Here is a 19,138-nt window from a genome sequence, read left to right on the forward strand (position 1 = left end):
TGTTATTCACCACCTACTTATGCTTGGAAATCACATGAAAGAAAAATCAAAGTGATAGGTAACTATATCGTCATCTGCTTTCCTTAGTGGCTAAAAATTCAACATTTTGAAAACGCAAAATACATGTAAATACCTGCAATCCACTCAAAACTGTGATTAGCTCCATGTGTGGATATGATGTCGAGTCTCTTCTGGGTTGTTTTATTTCTAATATTATATAAACATCTCATTTCTTAATTAGGTTAGTTTGCTCACTGTGTTCATAAAGTGATTAGAAACTGTATAATTGCAAATATAAGTATCTCAGGTAGCCGTCTGAGTAAGCTGTGAATCCAAAGGACTATTTGCCCTTTTGCTTTGCCATTTCTTTATGAAGGGGTGAAATGCCAAATGAAACTACATGAAGCAGGTTCAATGTCAATATTCCTTCTGTAGCCCCACATACTATCAGGCCATGAGAGGCAAGCCCTTGCAGGCTCCCAGCATCTTGTCCTCATACATGTGTGTAGCAAAGATAAAGAGGGAATAGGTAACTATAGCTGCTGGCAAGTTTTATCTACTAAGTGTAAGTTGTGTTTGTGGTTCATAGCTTTGGGATCAATGTGAGAAAACATAATTTTCAAAAAAAAATAGTTAAAAACACTTTTGTTTGCTTTATATGAAAATTACTTTAAAAAAAAAAAAAAAAGTCCTCATGGATTGCTATGCTTTGTGTGGTACCTAGTAAGGGTAATCTGCCTTTTTTTAGGCCATGAAATATAGCCAAACTTGTACTAAGCCAAACTTATAGCCAAATATAGCCAATCAGCACACATATTTCACTTTAATCATGCGGAGAGCATCAAATGCACAGAACACTCGGTGAAAAAAGTCTCAAATTGTTTTCTTTATAGTGATCTGAAATCCAGATCATAGAATTGTTTAGGTTGGAAAAGACCTTCAAGATCATTAAGTCCAACTGTCAACCTGACCTACCAAGTGCCATCACTAAACCATGTCCGCTAGTGCCATGTACACATGTCATTTAAATACCTCCAGAGATGGGGGCTCCACCACTTCCCTGAGCAACCCACTCTAGTGCTTGATCACCCTCTCTGTGAAGAAATTCTTCCTAATGTCTACTTTAAACTTCCCCTTGTGCAATTTTAGACCAGTACAATTTTGCCAGGAGTGTTCTCCCATGCTCTGGTGAAAATTCACACTTCTCCTTTCCACACATCCTATATAAAGTTCCCATTTAGGCATTAGGGATCATAAGTCCAAAGACCATCCCTGCCACTAACCTAGCAACTTTATTTATTTTTACTTTGTAATGCCTATTGCATAATATGCCACAGAATAAATCAGAAAATTCCCTTGGCTAATTTTGTGTCAGTTGAAATAAATGTGGAAATCCCATAATAGTTGCTATATATTTTTTTCATATATGCTGGAGGAGTGAAAGAAACTAATTTGAGATGCTGTGAACTCGAGAAAGAAGGCTCAGTAACAGCATTTAAAGAGGCTTTTAATTCATATTTCAGTTTGTAATAGTATGCTGGGTTTTTTTTCCTGTTATATAGAAAAAATGGTACAAAGACAACCTCTAATTTCTACTAATTTTAATTTTAAAAACTTTGAAATTCAGGAAGTAGAATTTCCTGTCCTTGTTTTCCTTTCCTAATCTCCTGCTCGAAGTGAGTAGTCTTGTTACATGTATGTAGAAGTCTTCTTTAGTCATTTTTGCAGTAAGTGGTGAGTAAGTGGTTACTTATATTTATACATGTGCCTACAGTACATTTCAGGTTCTTTGCTGGAAATAAGCCTCCTATTGTGATATATTTCTCCTAAATCCATTTCTCCAGAGTCTTACTGTTATGATTTACCTGCAAAAGCTCTAGTGCTCAAATCAATGGGAACTACTGTGTATGCATACAAAAACTAGATCGTTTTAAACTGGGCTTTACCAAAACTGAGGCATTTACTGGAAAGGCCAACAACTTTTCAGCCTCCCAACGATAGAGAATATTTGCATTTCAGTAAGCTACCTGACCATTAACATTATTTATTTCTAATAGTGAATCATGTATATGAAAATAAGAGCCAGAGGTTGGGCCAGGTATTGTTTTATTAACATGCATCATGGAAAGACAAGAAAATGTCATACATCAAAGTAAGAGGCTTTTATTGGTCTCTGCTGGGTCAAAGATCTTGCAGTTTCTGTTACAACATGTCTTAAGACCTTACATGTTCCAAGCTGTGCTGGGACACTTGGAGCCAGCAGGGTGCTTGATGCTACATGACTGGACTATTGCAGCTAGCTAAGATCCTACAGAAATATTTTTCTGGTTTGGAACTGGTTACCTTTTCATCCTATCAAAACATAATAAATCAGTACGCAGACTACTGCAGTATTATGCTCATCACTCTGCTACTCTTTTATTCTGAAACTATGGGCGATGAAAATAGCTTAGAAAAAGTAGAATAATAGTTTTTACTGAGGGGTACCACAGACAGGATTAATCTTCATAGAGTTCTCTTTCATAGCAACCTAAAAAATCACCACCAATAACAAAAGCTGCAAGAAAAAACAGAATTGTAATAAGAACAAGCTTAGCCTCAATCATGTAAACCTCTATGCCTCAGCTGTGACTCCTGTCCAGGACTGTGGGTACATGCTGCAGTACCTTGCTGACATAGACCTCTCTGCCACAGGTTGTATAGGTGTGTTATAAATGAAGATACGACTGCATCTGAATTTAGTAATATTTATAAAAGGCAAGTAAACTGCGCTGGGTGCGCGGGGAGTCTATGCTCTACCAACACGCACACACAACTGCCGAGCTTTCTAAATATATAGAACATTGCTTTTACATATTCATAAGAAACCCGAATACACCTATACATATGTACAATCAGAAAAGGTATCAACTGAAACATAAACATGGCAAAGTTTTCCGAATGCTGGCAAGTGTTTAATAGCAATAGACTTAAAGGATTGTTTGTTAATGTCCATGACTGGGGGAGCATAGTTGGAGTTGGTAATCCCGGTTGAAGTGCTCCCATATCTTCCATGACTTCATTAATTTTTCTCAGATCATATAACAGTCTCCATTTTCCATTCCTTTTCTTGATTACAAACACCGAAGAATTCCAGGGCTAGTCGTGGGAACAATATGTCTGGCTTTAAGTTGTTAAGCAACTCGGCCTTCGGGCCTTATGTATCCTATTCCTCCCGGATCGAAGGGAAACAGACCCGGCTCCTTTTCACGGCCTATGGGGCCTGGATCAAAAGGAACGCCCAGGTCACCAGGGGCATAGCAGCAAAGGGGCGATGGTGTAGCAGAAGGATCGGTGGACGAGGCCGCAGCTCCCTCACTATCTGGCAAACCACACGTTTCTGATTGTGGTCGCATACGGTTTTTTAAGGCCTCAGAGACTGCTCGCCAGGTGCCGAGCAATCCCACCGCAACCTTGTCGTTTTTAGTAGCAGAGCCCCACACCTTCACCTCAATTTGGTCCCGTGTTTCAGGATCATAAACAGTCTGACTGTTAATAAAGGGAATAAGCTGTAAGGTTACCAGGACAGTCTTTGTTTCTATGGACGTATGATTCCCCATAGCACGCAACTGCTTAGCTTCGGCCAGCGAGGGGCAGTTGTGTGCGCGGCTCCGCTTCTCTCAGCTTGAGCTTCCTTCCAGCTCCGGTGGCCTATTTCCAGCGACTTTCTATACGAGCTTCTTAGAGCGGTTTGCTGAGTTTGGCCGAACCCATCTTCATTAGGCGATCAATGTCCCTGTTCCTGTCCTGGTCCCTGTTTTGTTAGCTTGTCCCTGTTCCTGTTTTCTTCAGGCCCCTGTTCGGGTGCCATTTGTGGCGTAACGACCACGCAGACACCAGGGTTCTTTTAGGATCACTGACTGCTGTTACTTTATTGATGACAGAACTTCATCATATCGTGTTGCATCTCATACTGAGGACAGGCTCCCTTCTTATACTATTCGCCCCACAGCAGTCTTTTTCCACTAACTCTTTATTGGTCAAACAACTTTGCCCGGCAACGATCAAACCCCCAGCAACTTCCATGCCTTGACGGCTGGAGAACAAGCAACCCAAGACGGCAAGGCGTCTCCTGAATCACCCTTCTTTGTTCCCTCTAAACTCTTTACATTCCTGATGGCCTCATCGGTAAGAGTCTGATGTTGTCACCAACCATGGGGCTTGTCAACCCCCATGGCCACACTACCACATCTCCCCCTTCTTTATTAACATCAACCATCTTCTTGACACGAATTACTCCATATATATATCACAGGTGTTGGTGTTCAAGCCATCTGTTTAAAATGTGTGCAAAAGTTGGGACAGGGCACACAACTGACTTTCTGAGTGTTAATGAAGTAGTTACTGTCAGCTGAGGTGTGGTCGTATTAAAAGAAGTTCAAGTATTGAAGTATTTTTGAACTTTTACTCATAGTCTCATACCTGAAGATCTAATGGACAAGATAAATAAACAATTAAAAATGTATCAAAAATGGTTTTTATGTTCATCTTTACATTCCTTGGAAATCTATGTTCTGCCAATTTTAACCAATTCAAGGATAGATGTAATGTTTGTATGTTTTACTTTCTCTGTATTTTTTATTATATGTTTAGAAAGAGAAAAGAAGTATATAATGTAGCTCCAGAGTATGACACACTAAAATATTCGGTTTCTTCCAGAAAAAGGTAGATTCAGCATTTAACTTGCTCTTGTATGTAGATATGAATCAAATATCCTTCTTGAGATTGTGAAACCTATAAACCTATAAATATGAGTGCTGGAGTGTTTCTGCTTATTTTAGCAGTAAACTGTTGACAATGATTTTACACTTCCCTTGTACATTTTGAGGAATTATGTGGAAAAAAAATACTCATGCTGTACTGATGACTAAGAATGGGAAATGATTGATTTCCATATTTATAAATACAAACTTTATTGAACAGGCATACAGTGTTGAAGTCTAAGTTACAGATTCAGAACTTTTTTTATTCTTTCTCTCTGTAAATGAACTAACTAGCAACATGAACTAACTAGCAACATGTATGATAGAATTTTAATGATAAAAGATGTAGAAATGTATCTTAATGTATTTAGTAAATAAATGAAAATTTAGAAAATGGTCTATCTTGGTTACATTTTGGTAGTTCTGCATTTTGTTCTGTAAACAGAGACCATGTAAGAAATACACTTTCTTAGGAGTGTGGTACTTCCCACCCAAAAGGAGGATGAGGAAATGAATTATCAAGCTTCTTGCAATCAGAGACAAATGTGTTTTGTAATGGAATCTGGAGAAGCACTCCAAACAGTTTCCTTCTTTACATTGCTAATTTGTGTTGATAGGTAATAGGAGGTCCAAACAATGCACACTTTGAATTTTAAAATGGTTTATAGGCCACTTATAAAAAAAGTCTACCTTCAGGGACTTAGAAGTAAATTTGTTCACCTGCTTTTCTTACTAAATGGTCTGCAGAATATTGCTGTAATTACCTCTGTCAGTAAAGAATACAGGGGGAAAAGTCTAAAAAGATGCACTGAAAGGTGCTTGTTTAAAAAAAAAGTGTTTTCCTGTTTTTGGATTTTTGTATTTGGAATTCAGGGGAGAGCAAAGACTTTCATATCTTTCCATCTGGCCAGGATGTGATGAAGCATTTTGTTTCACGCTTGAAATTTTTTATAAATACGTGTATGTGCTGGGTATTTTGCAGGAGCTTCAGGATGGCATTGGGCGACAGCAAGCTGTTGTCAAAACATTGAATGTAACTGGTGAAGAAATTATTGAGCAGTCATCAACAGCAGATGCTAACGTGCTGAAGGAACAACTGGGAAGTTTGAATACCCGGTGGCAGGAGATCTGCAAACAGCTGGTAGAGAAAAAAAAGAGGTAGGTTAAAAGAGAGCAAAAATATTGTGAAACTGTTTTGGCTATATTAGATTTGCTTCCGACTTGAAAGTTCAAAAGAACTCTCAATGTTTAGTGTTTTCGTATTCATAAGAAATTGTTAGTAATTGCATTTCACATCTTTGATTGTTTAATTCTTCTTTTCTACTCATTGCCATCAGTGGCCACCACTCCCTTCCATACTCCGCATTTTTATAATTTCAATTCTAATGCTGAACAACAATAACCAAGCATACATTATTTCTTGATTAAAAGTAGGGCAGATTGGAGCTTCATTTCCACAATTTACAGTTGATTTAGCATCTCTCTATTTGATAGTATGTCATTAAAAAATATCTCTGTAATACTAATAATACCTTAGCTAATTGATACAGCTAATCCTCCTATAATTCACTTCTCATCTTCAATGCCATTAATATCTGCATTTCATTCAGGTTGAATAAAAAGAATGGATTGGTTAATTTAATGTTATTTATAGTCACTTCCAGATCAATTTGGTTTTCTCTTGCAGTCAGAAGAACCTGGAGCATTTGAGTTACAGATACTAACTAGAATGGTTTGGTTTGTTTAAAAAGAGAATTTTCAATTTAAAAAATATATATTTTTATTGCTGTTCATATTAGGTTTTATAAAACCGTGTTTTCTTAACCCATATGCCAGGCCTAAATAGACATTTTGCTTTAAAATACAATCATTGGCAAAGCTTTCTTAAAACTTCTTTTTTTTTTAAGCCTATTCCTTATTGAGTGCTAGAGATTTGCTAGGAGGATGAGTAGCGTGCAATAGTTTTGTTATCTCTGGTGCTATTTTTTTGTGGTTTACAGCTGTGGGGGGCAAAAGCTGTGAAAATGCTCTGGATGGGTAGTGTCCTGAAAGGTTATTGTTGAGTTTAGTTATGATTAAATTTTCACTTGGAACTCATTAAAAGCAGGAGGTGCAACGGGTAAGCTACAGCTGTCAGAAGCTGTTGTGGCACTTTAAATGTTTCTTGCTGCTGTATCTCCAGGTGTTGATGGTAATTACACAAGGGAGTCCTTTGCCTTTATTTATTGCCGTAAAAGCTGTTCTTTTGTACAATTGAAACCCATCTGTGTTTCCAATCCTTATCTTGTTAAGTAAGTGCTAACACTTACAGAACAATAACACATCATTTTAATAGCCCCGTAAGCTGCTGTGGTAACACTGATGAGAAAGATTGGTGGTTGAGCTTTGAGAATATAAAATCTGTCCTTAGTTCTGGTAAACATAGCTATTGTGTTCTACCTCATTTATCAACAGAAACACGTATTTCAATGCTGTTTTGGCTCGAGGCTGTGTTATTTCGGGAATAACACAGTCTGGAATTTTGGGGCAAATCTTATAGTTTAAGGGAGCCTAGGATCTGTTATGTGGGAATAATCCAGTTATGTTTCCTCAATGAGATATCTTAAATAAGCATCTGTTTACCCACACCCATTCCTCCTTTTGGTCTGTTTGGTTTGCTGACTGTTCTGTGATTGGTTTGTTTTCCTCTGGAAAGACACTTTGTGTAATATTGAGCATTGTGGCTGCACAAACCTAGGTTAGTGTATAGATTTCCATATAGTGAATACATACGGTGTTGTGCTAAATTGATATAAAAGCCTCTGATGTACTGTGGTGAGACCTGTGTGCATCAGAATGGAGGATTTTACACTTGTGTTCAGTGCCGGGTCTTCCTGGCTATGACAGAGCTGCCGGAACTGCTCCCAGATCTTAGAAGCAAATCCTACTCTCAGTCTAGCTGCTGCCTCAGACAAGATCCTAGTGTGTTTTTTTTTTCTTTCTTTTTCTTTCCCTCCTCTTTTCACTCCCACGGTCTGGATTTTCAAAAGAATCAAACGTAGGTGACAGAAATATCTGGTGTGCTCTATCTAGGTCTCATCCCAGGCAGGAAAAGACAAGCACATCTTCTGCACAGTTTTTTGTTGCGTTGTTGGCATGAGATTTGCATCTCTTTTGTGCTTTGACATCTTTCAGTTGTTTGGTATTTTTTCTGATTTGGTTTGGGGTATATTCAGGTTCTTTCTTTTTAGGATCTGAATCCCGTTTCACCCAAAGTGTCTGCTTTGTTCTTAATGAAAAAATTAGGGCAAACAAGAAAGGCTGAAGTGGCCTCTACTTGCTACTTTTGTGTGCCATCACTTCTTATTCACTCAGACTTGCTTACCACCACCTATATGTGTGCCTTAGTATAGGTTTATACAGGAATCGTTCTTATGAGACTACTGTTGGGTACATACAGTTATGAAAAGCAACCTGCAGCCAATAACACAGGCTCAGGAGAGGACCTCAGTGAAACAGTATTTTTATTTATGATTGCAATGGCGGGCATCCTGCAAGCAGAAGCTCAAAGCAAAAGTGTATCATAACTTTATATTCCCTATTACCTGACGCTTAATTCTTCATTGATTTCCTCAGTGGTGTGAGAAACACCCCGTACCCAATAACTTAGGCTCAGGCGAGGATCTCAGTGAAGTAGTAATTTATTTGTGATTGCAGTGGCAGGCATCCCACAAGCAGGAGCACACCTACTATCCACACAGTACGGTTTATATACTTTGTTTCTCGATGACCAGGACCCTCCCCTGTTTACCCATTGACTGGGTAATCCAGGTTCACAACCTATCCGATGTTTCACAGACAATACATGGCCTTCAGTTGCTGGACTGTTAAATTTCAAATTTCTTTTGATTTTTATACTGTTTGAAGTGGTAATGTTTCTTCACTTATCTGACTTGACTCGACACCGTGATTTTCACCTAATTGTTCTAGGGAGTCTGGTTGTCTGCATTTTACAAGGTCGCCTGCTAAATTTTCTTATCACTGCAAACATATCTCAATACCACATTCCTTACCTTTAAACAATATAACTCTGCAGAAACAACATTTTTATTCCCACAGTGGCTCAGTACTACAGGTTCACACACTACTCAATGCTTATTACTATACCATATATGTACAATTTTACTTGACCAACCTTTAATTTCTCCTTTTATTTTTTTTTTAATCCCTCCTTCTCTCATGACTAGAGGGCCCCTGAATTTTGTTTTTTACTGATCCCACACTGCTCATCTTGTTTTCCTTAGCTATCCTCCTAGTTTTGGGACAGTGGGATCTTCCACTGTCCCCTTATCCACTTGACAGAGTCGCCACTGTTATGACTGCACTATCACTTTTTCCACTGCAAAAACACAGCTTTGATTCTCCCACAGTTGAACTGGCTTGACTGCCACTAGCAATTGCAGTAAAGTGGTGCTCAGCTAAGTCATGTCAAGAAGCATGTACTTTGCCTAATTCTGAGTTATCATAGGTAGACTTTGAACAGGAGACATGCTTAATATCCAAAAACTAACTTTGATATCTCTTTGGCATCTTTAAGTATGCATACCTTACTGTTACATAGCTTGCTGTATATAATTTCCATTGTTGTCCAAGGGGTTGCTACTGGTAGTCCAAAAGACATAGAAGTCATGGCATTGTCTATTGTATGTTTGTATTAAGTAACTGTTGAATGGCAAATTTAAGTTGTTCAGTATAGTGTAAATTAGAAAAGATCTGTGTGAGTTAAATATTTTTTTTTTCAGAGGAGTTTTAATATATTATTTTTTGAACTTTGAAGTCTGTGTATGTTTGATCATTTTATATTTCTTTATAGTTCCTAAAATTTAAATGTTCAAGGTTAGAAGATTTTTGTGATAATGAGGGGGATTCTAGGATTTTTAAATCAATTTTGAGAATGAGGGAATTAAACCATTTTTTAAAACCATAATGGAATAAGGTGATATTGAAGAGAGAGTAAACTGGGTAGAATACATTTTCATTCAATAATTTCAAAGAAAAATAAAATTGTTATTAACATTTAGAATCCTCTACAAATCAGAAAAGAAAACTTTATAACTTTTTAATAGATTTTGTTTTATTTTTTACAGTCAATTGTTCTTTGAAAACTTATTCTCAATTGCTTAAACAAACACGTAGGGGTCAATTAAAAAGTGTCATTCTATTAAATCTCTATTTCTTTTAAATCCCTATTAAATTAGATCTCAAGATATAAAGGAAATGTAAAGAAACTAATAAATGCGTGAGTTACAGTAACAAAATCTACAGTGATTTCTAATTCAAGTGTGTTGTTGCTAAGCATTATTAAATGGCAAGGAAATTTTGTGATTGCTTACCAATACTTTGATTTTATGATTTTGACAAATGTGTACAAATTACAAATGGGGCATAAATAGTGTATTTCAAACATTTCTCAGGCCAAGTTACAAAATACTTGGTTGTTAGACAAGAAGAGAAAAAAAAAGTTAAAGAAGGAAGTAAGAAATCACCATAGATATTTTTGTAAGGCTCAAGAATGTGAGAATTTAGTTGCAGACAGGTGTGTATGGTGACATTTCCAAGTGTGCCAGTGACATTAAGCTCTTTTACATAGTTAAATGCTGAGCTGATAGTCGGAAGCTCCAAAACTGAATGGGTGGGCAGCAAGTGGCAGATAATCTCCATCACAGACAAATGTGAGGTAGTGAATATTTCAGGGAAATGGTCTATACCATGCTTAGATGATGCTGAGCTTGCAACTAGCAGTTATAACTCAAGAAAGTGATCTTGCCATCAACACTGATGGTGTTTGTAGGCTCAAAATAGAGAGGCAGCCAAAAAAGGCTACAAAATTGTGGGTAGCATCAGTGAGGGTATTGAGAACAAAACAGCGTTGTTTTGCTGCCATCAAATGTTGTGGCATGCTCACTTTCAGTACTATGTGCAGGTCTGCTCTCTGCACGTCATGAAGGGCATGATAGACTTACAGAAGAGATAGGCAACAAAAATGAGCCAGGGTTTGGAGTGGATGCTTTATGAGCAGAGACTAAGAAGCTGGGGATCCTCAGTCTGGAGAGAAGTCTCAGGAGGGATATGACCTAGGTTTACAAAATTGAAGTAGTGGGTGAACTGAATGTGGAACAACACATTGGGGAATTCACTTAATTCCCCAATGCCAGGACTAAAGGGTAGTTGATAGAACCATAACAGATAGTAAAAACACTTTAGAAGTTACTTTTTTACATTATGGTTTCTGAATTTCTGAGGTTTGCTTGCCACAGAAGGCTGTGGAGGAAGGTATTATGACTCAGCCCCATAACATCTTTTGTCTAATGACAGTGGAGTCTTGATGTTGTATGAGGTGAATAGACAGAAGAAAGTGGACGGTCTTCTGTGCTCCCCTTAATTAGCATCTCTTGTTAGCAATGTTGGAGGCAAACTGTCGGGTTAGTTATTCTGACATTCTCAGGCACTTTTTATGGTCTGATGTACACGGTCTCTGGGGTTTGAGGAAAATCTACATACAGATTGTTTATTTTTTTATTTTTCTTCCTTTTTTTTTTTTCTCAAAGATGCACTGTTAAACTACTAGTCTATTATTCTATATGAAAACATACTCTATATGAGAAGATATGACTACATTGAAGACCATAATAAATTCAAAATATTTCCTATAACAATCATGAATCTAGTGGCTGTTTGATTTGAAAAGACTGATATATGATATGATTCTGAGAGTTTCAGCATGTTAATTCAGTTTTCATAAATAATTTGGAATAAATATTAAACAATCTGCTGAATAAAAATGGTAAAATACATCAAAACCACAGAATTCTATAAATAACTGAAGCTGATTGCAGATCACTGGGCACTAATGTTAATCCTGGTGATAGTCTGGCTCATTAAATGAATGTGAATTATTTTGACCATAAAAGGACCACTTAATTAAAAACAGACAAGAAAACAAACCAACTCTCAAATAAATTTGAAGAACATGTACTGCTTTTCAGTAAAAACAAGATGGTATTTATTTATTTATTATTTTTTTTATTATTATTTTTTAAGTTTTAACAGGTCAGATGTTGATCCCAGGCAAAGCACAGACCTAAGGCTAGCTTTAAATCTCCTTTCTTTGGTACTGAAGATCAAGAGGTTGTGTTTGAATTATGTTTGTGTAGGATGTTATCTTTCAGTTGCCTTTATCAAACAGTTTCAAAGCTGTAGAAGTCTGAATTCAGTGTTTAATGTTTCTGTATCCTGCAGTCTAATCCATCCAGCTAAGAATTAGATGAGCATGTAATTTTAGCACATCTAGTCATTTTATCTTACTGCAAACTTCAGAATAGACCAGGCAGTCGAATAAAGTGAAACTTGATTGAAAGCCTGATACACTGATAGTTAGCAAATTGGGAATTTAATTGAGTTTTTGTTAGCACTTTGCTGCAAGCAGCAGCAAAGTTCAAGAGTTTGGAGAAGTTTGAGTTTGTGCTCTGGAACAATATTAAAGAAAAAGGGAGATTTGTGGAGATGGGGAAGTTGCAGTAGCTCCTTGAATAGATGCTACTACTAACCATAGACAAGAGACGGTGAAAAAAAATCTGTTTCTTCCTCTTCATACTCCAGCAATCATATTGACAATCAAATCTTGTAAACTGCACCATCAGCAGATTTCTCAGCCTTTTTGTCCCCTGCCACGTAATACTGTAATATGGCATCAGGCCATATTACGCTGTGCATGTTGCATCATGCAGCTGGAACACGTGAGATTTGGAGGCAGAGTCTTGCCATCAGGCACTCTGGGGCTCTCAGGAGCTTAAGTGATGACAGGCCTCAGGGTTATGGCTGCAGTTTGGTGCTCTGCCTTCGCTCCTGCTGCAGGACCATGTGGGCCGGGCAGAACTAGTCGAGTGATCCCATATCAGGATGAGAAGCAACATCTCACATATGAGCTTGGTGTAGTGAAGGCTCATACATGAGATTTTCGATGGACTTGTGTAACACTGTTGCTGGCTGGTCTTTGTATTTTCCATCTTTGTTCAACAATTTCTTGTGTAATTTTTGAAAACAGGTGCCCAGGAATTAGATTTCTTAGCTGTTTCAGCAGTAATCTGTATTTTGGTTATGTATTCATCACAATCTGATGTTTTTTGTTTGTTTTCAAATTGGGTTGAATGGAAGAGAATTTTTCATTATTTTAGCTGCAATATATTTGCACTTTTAATGAGCTTAAACCTGCAGACTGCCTGTTCAGATCTCTGTTCAAGCAAGTTTGAAGTACTTACTGAAAGAGTGACAGAACAAAGGCTATTTACCAGAATACCCTCAAATACTTTTTTGAGTATAAATATACAGGCTTTCTGTTCTTAGTCAACAATAGTTATTATAAAGTAAGTATACTTTTTAATAGTTTTGATACCTTACATTCATTAAAGTTTTTTTTTTTTTTTTTTTTTTTTTTTGCCACAACACACTAGCTACTGTGGGTAGGTTTCCTTCACCTGAGCACTACGTGTATGGAAGGCTGTGATTGGTTTTTCACTGCAATTTAAAAGATGGCTTACAGATTAAGAAAGTTTGTGACAGTTGAATCAATAAATATATTTTTTCTTTCCAACATAAAATTAGTTACATAGTGAATTTTCTTTTTTTTTTTTGACAATTTAGATTTCTTGCAGTATTTCAGTAGAAAAAATCACTAGTATAAATTTACATTCTGTTTACGTGTGGTGTTGTAGCTAAACTTGCTGCTAGTTAGTGTTTACATTTAGCTTTCCTGAAATTTCTGTGATATTTTTAATTTCAAGTATTTTTTAAAGGTCCTTACCCACATGCAGCACATTTGCACGTTCCCTAGAGAAAGAAAGAAAATTCATTCTCTCTTGGTAAATATTTTTACTAAACTGCCAACTTACTATTTTGGTGGCTTTTTAAATTCTCAGTAATAGCCACTAAGTGGACTAACCCCTTATCTTAGAAACACCATAAATAACAAAATCAACAGCTGAACAATTAAAAAAAAAAAAACACAAAAAAACACCACCACCTGGACATTATTGAAGTGCAATGGAGAAAAGTCACAAGCAAATGCAGATCTGTTTTACTTCTGTGATTGCATGTTTTCTGTCTCTAGCTGACACCTCCCAAATAAGTCCAACATCACGTGTGCAGCTAAAACCATAAATGTCTGATGTGTTTCACAAACTATATGGGTTGCTATGGTATTGGTATCACATTATTGAGTATGGAGAAAACACGTGAGCTGCAATATGGATTTCATATAGCTTCTAGACACTGTAATCAAAAATATAAGCTTACTTGAAACAGGAAATTAATGTTAACGTAATAGTTAACCATTATAACTAAGGATTAATGATAGTCAATAATGTACCCAAGGTATTTTGCAGACTGACATAAGAATTTGTCATTGATTCCATATAATACTGTTAGGAAAACTGACTCCTTTATTTAATGTAATTGACTACCTAACATTTAAATACCAAATATACTGAACATATGAGCTTCCAGAAGCAAAATGTATATAGAATTTGTATAAGCATCTGTGCAGTCAGAATAGTTGACCAAGGGGTTCCTATGAGTTTAGAAATACAAATAGAAATCTGTGGTATTTTAGTACAGAAGTCATAAAGTAACATGCCAGAGAATAGTCACGTGGAAGACCAAAAGTTACATAGGAAATTCTCTTCTCTTCTGTTCTTCTCTAAGCTGAGAATTTTGTATCAAGCAAGGTGAGTTATATTTCAGTATTAATGAAATAGATCATTTGCTAACTGTGAATTAGTTTAAAAGGTTTTTTTGTGGAACTTAGGTGTTATTTTAAAATATAGGTAGTGATGTGTATATAACAGCATGCAGATCTGTGCTGGAGATGAATCTGCCTTGCTCCTTAGGGCCAGCTGCTGGAATTACATCTTTACTCATCTGCTCATCCAGCAAGATGTGCTCCCGACTGCTTTCTTGAGAGCTGCTCTGCATGTGTTGATGGACAACCGGTGGCTCATGCTCCTTGTTTCAGTTTGTTTAGGCTGAGATTTGGAAGTCCCTAACAACCTACTGTTAATTTGTCATTGCAGTCATGATTTTAAACACTCTAGAAATTACAGGTATCAGTTGCTCCAAATGTAATTATGGTGGTAGAAATCAGCTTGTTCAAAAGCTGCAAGCAGTCATCGTGTTAAAACTTTTTATGTGATTAACTTGTTCAGCATTAGCTGAATAAATAAATAAATAGCTGAATTAAGAGTGCTTTATTTTTGTGGCTTGTGTAATGTGATACTTGTCATGCAGGATGTTATTTATAACAGAAGTAATGTTCTAGCAGGCCAAGAGCAAATTGTGAAGTAAATTATGAAGTGCACCTGCAGCTTCCATTAATTGCGATGGACCTTTTAATTACTATCCTACATACTCTTCATGACTGGGATAAAAAGACAGATCTTTATGGAACACTTTTTTTTGGTCTGATTTCTGAAAACCTTCTGTGCTCATATACATGAGCGTATATGAGGGAACATGAGTCAGAGTGACGGTGCACGATGCTTAACACACGTGCGCATTTCCTAGATGAGCAATGTGATGCTTGTTCGGAGCAGCCAGTTACCCTGTGCTGGCCAGCGGTGACCCACCCCAGGCAGGGCCAGGGGTCTGGCTGGCCCTGGGGCTGGAGGGGAGGAAGGCCAGGTTCATTTTGTGTCCCTCCTGCTTCCTCTCTCTGGTCCTGTCCCACTCGTAGAGGTGCCTGTTGGTGCCTGCAGGCGTAAGCGCAGTGCCCTGACCTGCTTCTGTCCCACCAGATTGGGTACATGCAGCTTGTTACTGCATAACAGGGTTAAACATAGATCTGATGACTTTTTATATATACGACATACATATGCATATATAACAAATTATAAATTTATAATAGAATTATATTACAAAACTGTTTGAACATATGTATGGCGTGGAGTCACCCTGTCTCAGTTTGCTACAATGGTACTCCAGTGCTGCTAAAGACTGGAAGAACAAACTGAAAAATAAGTCTCATCTACACTGCATCTTAATGAATCGGGTTTGCTTATGGCTTTACAGTATGAACAATTCTTGTAAGAAGCCCCATCTAGCAAGCTTTCCTCTTCTCTCCTCAGAGCAAATTATTGGTAGCTCTGTGAGAAATCTGCTGCCAATGGCCAGAAGGCTATGGCCAAACTTGAATTTAAAATGGTTTAAATTCAGTTACCTAGCTGATCAAATAATTAGTTATAATAAACTGCAATTATAATAATTAAAAAATCATTGAAAAAATACTATAGTAACATGCATGGCAAAATGCAATGCAATTAAATAAATGATCTTCTCAAGGAACATTTTATTTTATTTATTTTTATATTATCAATAACATCATGGACTTCATTTAAAAACAGATATTTTCTCTTTTACAGTTACAGCATAACAGAAAACATAACACAGAGCTGTTCTTGAAGACAACAGTATGTTCAGAAGTTGCAGTGTTAGTTTCTGAAAGTACCTAAAAATATTGCCAAGAAGTTTTTGCCACAGGAAAATATAGTGCATGTTGGTATCCAGGGTCCACCTCTGTGTCAGTGCATCTTTTCTCTAGCAATATAAGGAAATCTCAATCTTTAGAGTGTTCTGTTAAAATAAATAAATAAATAAAATAAACTTATATATATATATATATAAAAAAAAAAAGGTTTTGCCTAAATAGCTTAAATTAGGGGGTGGGTGGAGATGGGTATGCAACTTAAAGAAGGGTGCAACGCACAGCATCTCTACGCCTTTCTCCCAAGAGCTGCTGGTCCCGCGAGGCGGTGGCTGCCTGTACAAACTGCAGAGCCTTCTCTCACTTTGTGGCTGCAGATCCTGAGGGACCTTTATTCTGTTGGGAAATACCTTCACTGCTCCCCTCTGCGCATCCTTCAAATTCTTAGATGTGTGGCTGTAGCCAAAAGTAATAAGTGGTTTGATGTTTATCAGTTCTTATTTTCTGGAATTTTCTTAAACCTCTTGGGCTTTTCCAGCAGGCCAGTTTTATTTAGTCTTTTTATGCCTCTATGGTGTCTAATTCTGCTTAAAGATCGTCTCTCCCGAGCCTTGGAAATCTGGGCTCAAAGTTGCCTGTTTGGCTCTGAAAATTTTACTTCTGAATTTCTTTGGGCTGTGGAGTACCATTTAATTCAATTCCACAGCTAGTAGAATTATGAAATATAGATTGAAGATTTTGATTTTTTTGTACTTTAGTGCAGTGTACATGAACGAGAATCCCTTCTCTGCCCATCTGAGCTAGGAGAAAACTCCCTCTGTTTTAAATTCTCCTGGTTTTTACTAATCTCCTTTACACAAACTGTATATTTATTATGGTTGTATGCATGATTTATTATTGAACTTAAAAATACTTAGCAATACATTTTGCACTTTCTGTATAAATATTTTTTCATCCATAATCACTGCAAGTCAATTTCCTGACAACATTATTAAGAATATTTATAATTTGCAACCAGTATTTCAAGAACTTAGTGCTTTTTTTTTTCCCTCTTATCTAAATGCATTGAATTGACTCAGGAAATAAAACACCTAGTGCTTAATTGTGGATAGAGAGTTTTAAATATCTCATTCAGTATTATCACTGCTACATGCTTAAATTCTACAAAAATCATTGAACTTGAATGCAAACAAAGAAACATTGCTTCGTATTTTAGATGTTAACAGAGAACATTTTTAAACTGTGCTGTAAAGAAAAAAAACTTGAAAGTGTGAGCTATTTATTTATAATTATTTGGAAACATCAGTGTAAAATATTGTTTTATAGTAAGATTTTTCATATCCCAGATATTCACTGCATATAGAGAAAAAGTTGGAGATATTTTCTTAAAGTCTTTGATACTTGTAAATAGAATGGAAACACTTTTCACAAACACCTTTGTTGTGATGTCTTTTTGCCTGCATTTTGTCATCCAGGAAAGATACCCAGAGACTGTCAAATATGTGGTGGCTATCATATTTTCCAGGTCATCTTAAGATATTGCATGTTTAGTGTATCCAGACTGTAGGATGTAGCATCTAGATGGTGAAGTCTGGTGAAGAGTATTGTCCTCGGTACTTTACACTGGTTTTTAGTCTACTATTTCAGAGTGGGGTTTGTAGAGCCTGTATGTAGAGTGTTTAATCATCCAATATAGCACTTCTCATCTTATGAGGGTGTCTTGTTAAGGAAAAACAATAAACACCAATAAGATGGAAGGCAGGTAAATTCCATTAGTACTTGCTAATTTGGGAGTTGTGTAAAATAATAGTTGAATTACATTCAACCAATATGCTGCTGTATTTATTTTGTATATTTATAATATATATGTATTACATTATATAAATAATACATATATATTTATAAAATAAATTTAAGAATTATTTATATTTTATTTTATAATAGTCAATATTCCAACAGCATGATTTTTTTCCCTCCTCAGATATCTTCACCTATAACAATTTCTTGCTTATAACGTGAAGTCAGATGAAATTTTTGCTATGAAACGAAATTTAATTCAGCTGATAAGTTTATGCTCCTCTTCCCTACTAGAATTTTCCGAGCTGACCGAAACAGAATTCTCCGTTTACTTTGTAATCAAGGGTGTTATTTGAAAGGAATTTTACAAATTTTGCAATTCTCTCTTTTTTTTTGTCTGTGAAAATTACAGAGGAAAAAAGTTGTATAAGATCTCATTGATAAACTTGGACTTCTTAACATATGGAGAAGTATTTGGGAGTTTTGGATGTACAAAGTGCATTGAGAGATATCGACTGTTGGAAATTTCTATATGTTTTCTTGAATAACCTGGGTGAGAGAATCAACAGCTGAGTTGTAGACGTAGGATTTATCTCACCTAATCTTAGATGTCTGCTTTGTCTATCCTATTCCTTCATAGGGACTACAGACCTTACATACTTTTTGTGGATCTGGACTGGAATGCTTTATACAAAGTATATCGCACAGTCACCAAAATATATGTTTGTACAATGTGTCCAAATGGGTTTCCGTGGCACTTTCTACAGATACATTTTAGTGAAACTTTGGTGCTAGAAATTTCTGATACTGGGCTTCCATGCTGTTAGTTCAGTCAAAAATTTGGGCTGAATTATGAACAAATCTTGGTCTGTGTGCGTCTGCTCTCTGCAATACCTGGAAGTCTGATTTGGTGAGGTTTCAATGACTTGCATATTTCCTTTCAAATGTATTTGAAATAATATATTGAAATAATGCCACATAAAAAGGGTACTGGTCTGATCATTTTAGCATGGAAAAATCAATGGCACAATTTTTAAAAGAATTAATATAAATTATAAGAAATTGTTTTCCCTAGTCTTTTTGTAAG

General features: G+C 36.5%; 1 protein-coding gene across 23 annotated transcripts in view; it reads left to right on the top strand.

The window, feature by feature from the left end:
* Window positions 1–19,138, top strand: part of DMD (dystrophin) — a 1,241,121-nt gene that overhangs the window by 820,205 nt on the left and 401,778 nt on the right. For all 23 annotated transcript variants that reach the window (XM_080576230.1, XM_080576221.1, XM_080576232.1 and 20 more), the window contains one exon: window positions 5,725–5,900. In XM_080576230.1, the coding sequence (XP_080432356.1) occupies window positions 5,725–5,900 (176 nt within the window). The remainder of the gene's footprint in view (window positions 1–5,724; window positions 5,901–19,138) is intronic.

Source organism: Anser brachyrhynchus, assembly GCF_964034855.1.
Source record: "Anser brachyrhynchus genome assembly, chromosome: 1".
In the NCBI taxonomy this organism is placed as follows: domain Eukaryota; kingdom Metazoa; phylum Chordata; class Aves; order Anseriformes; family Anatidae; genus Anser; species Anser brachyrhynchus.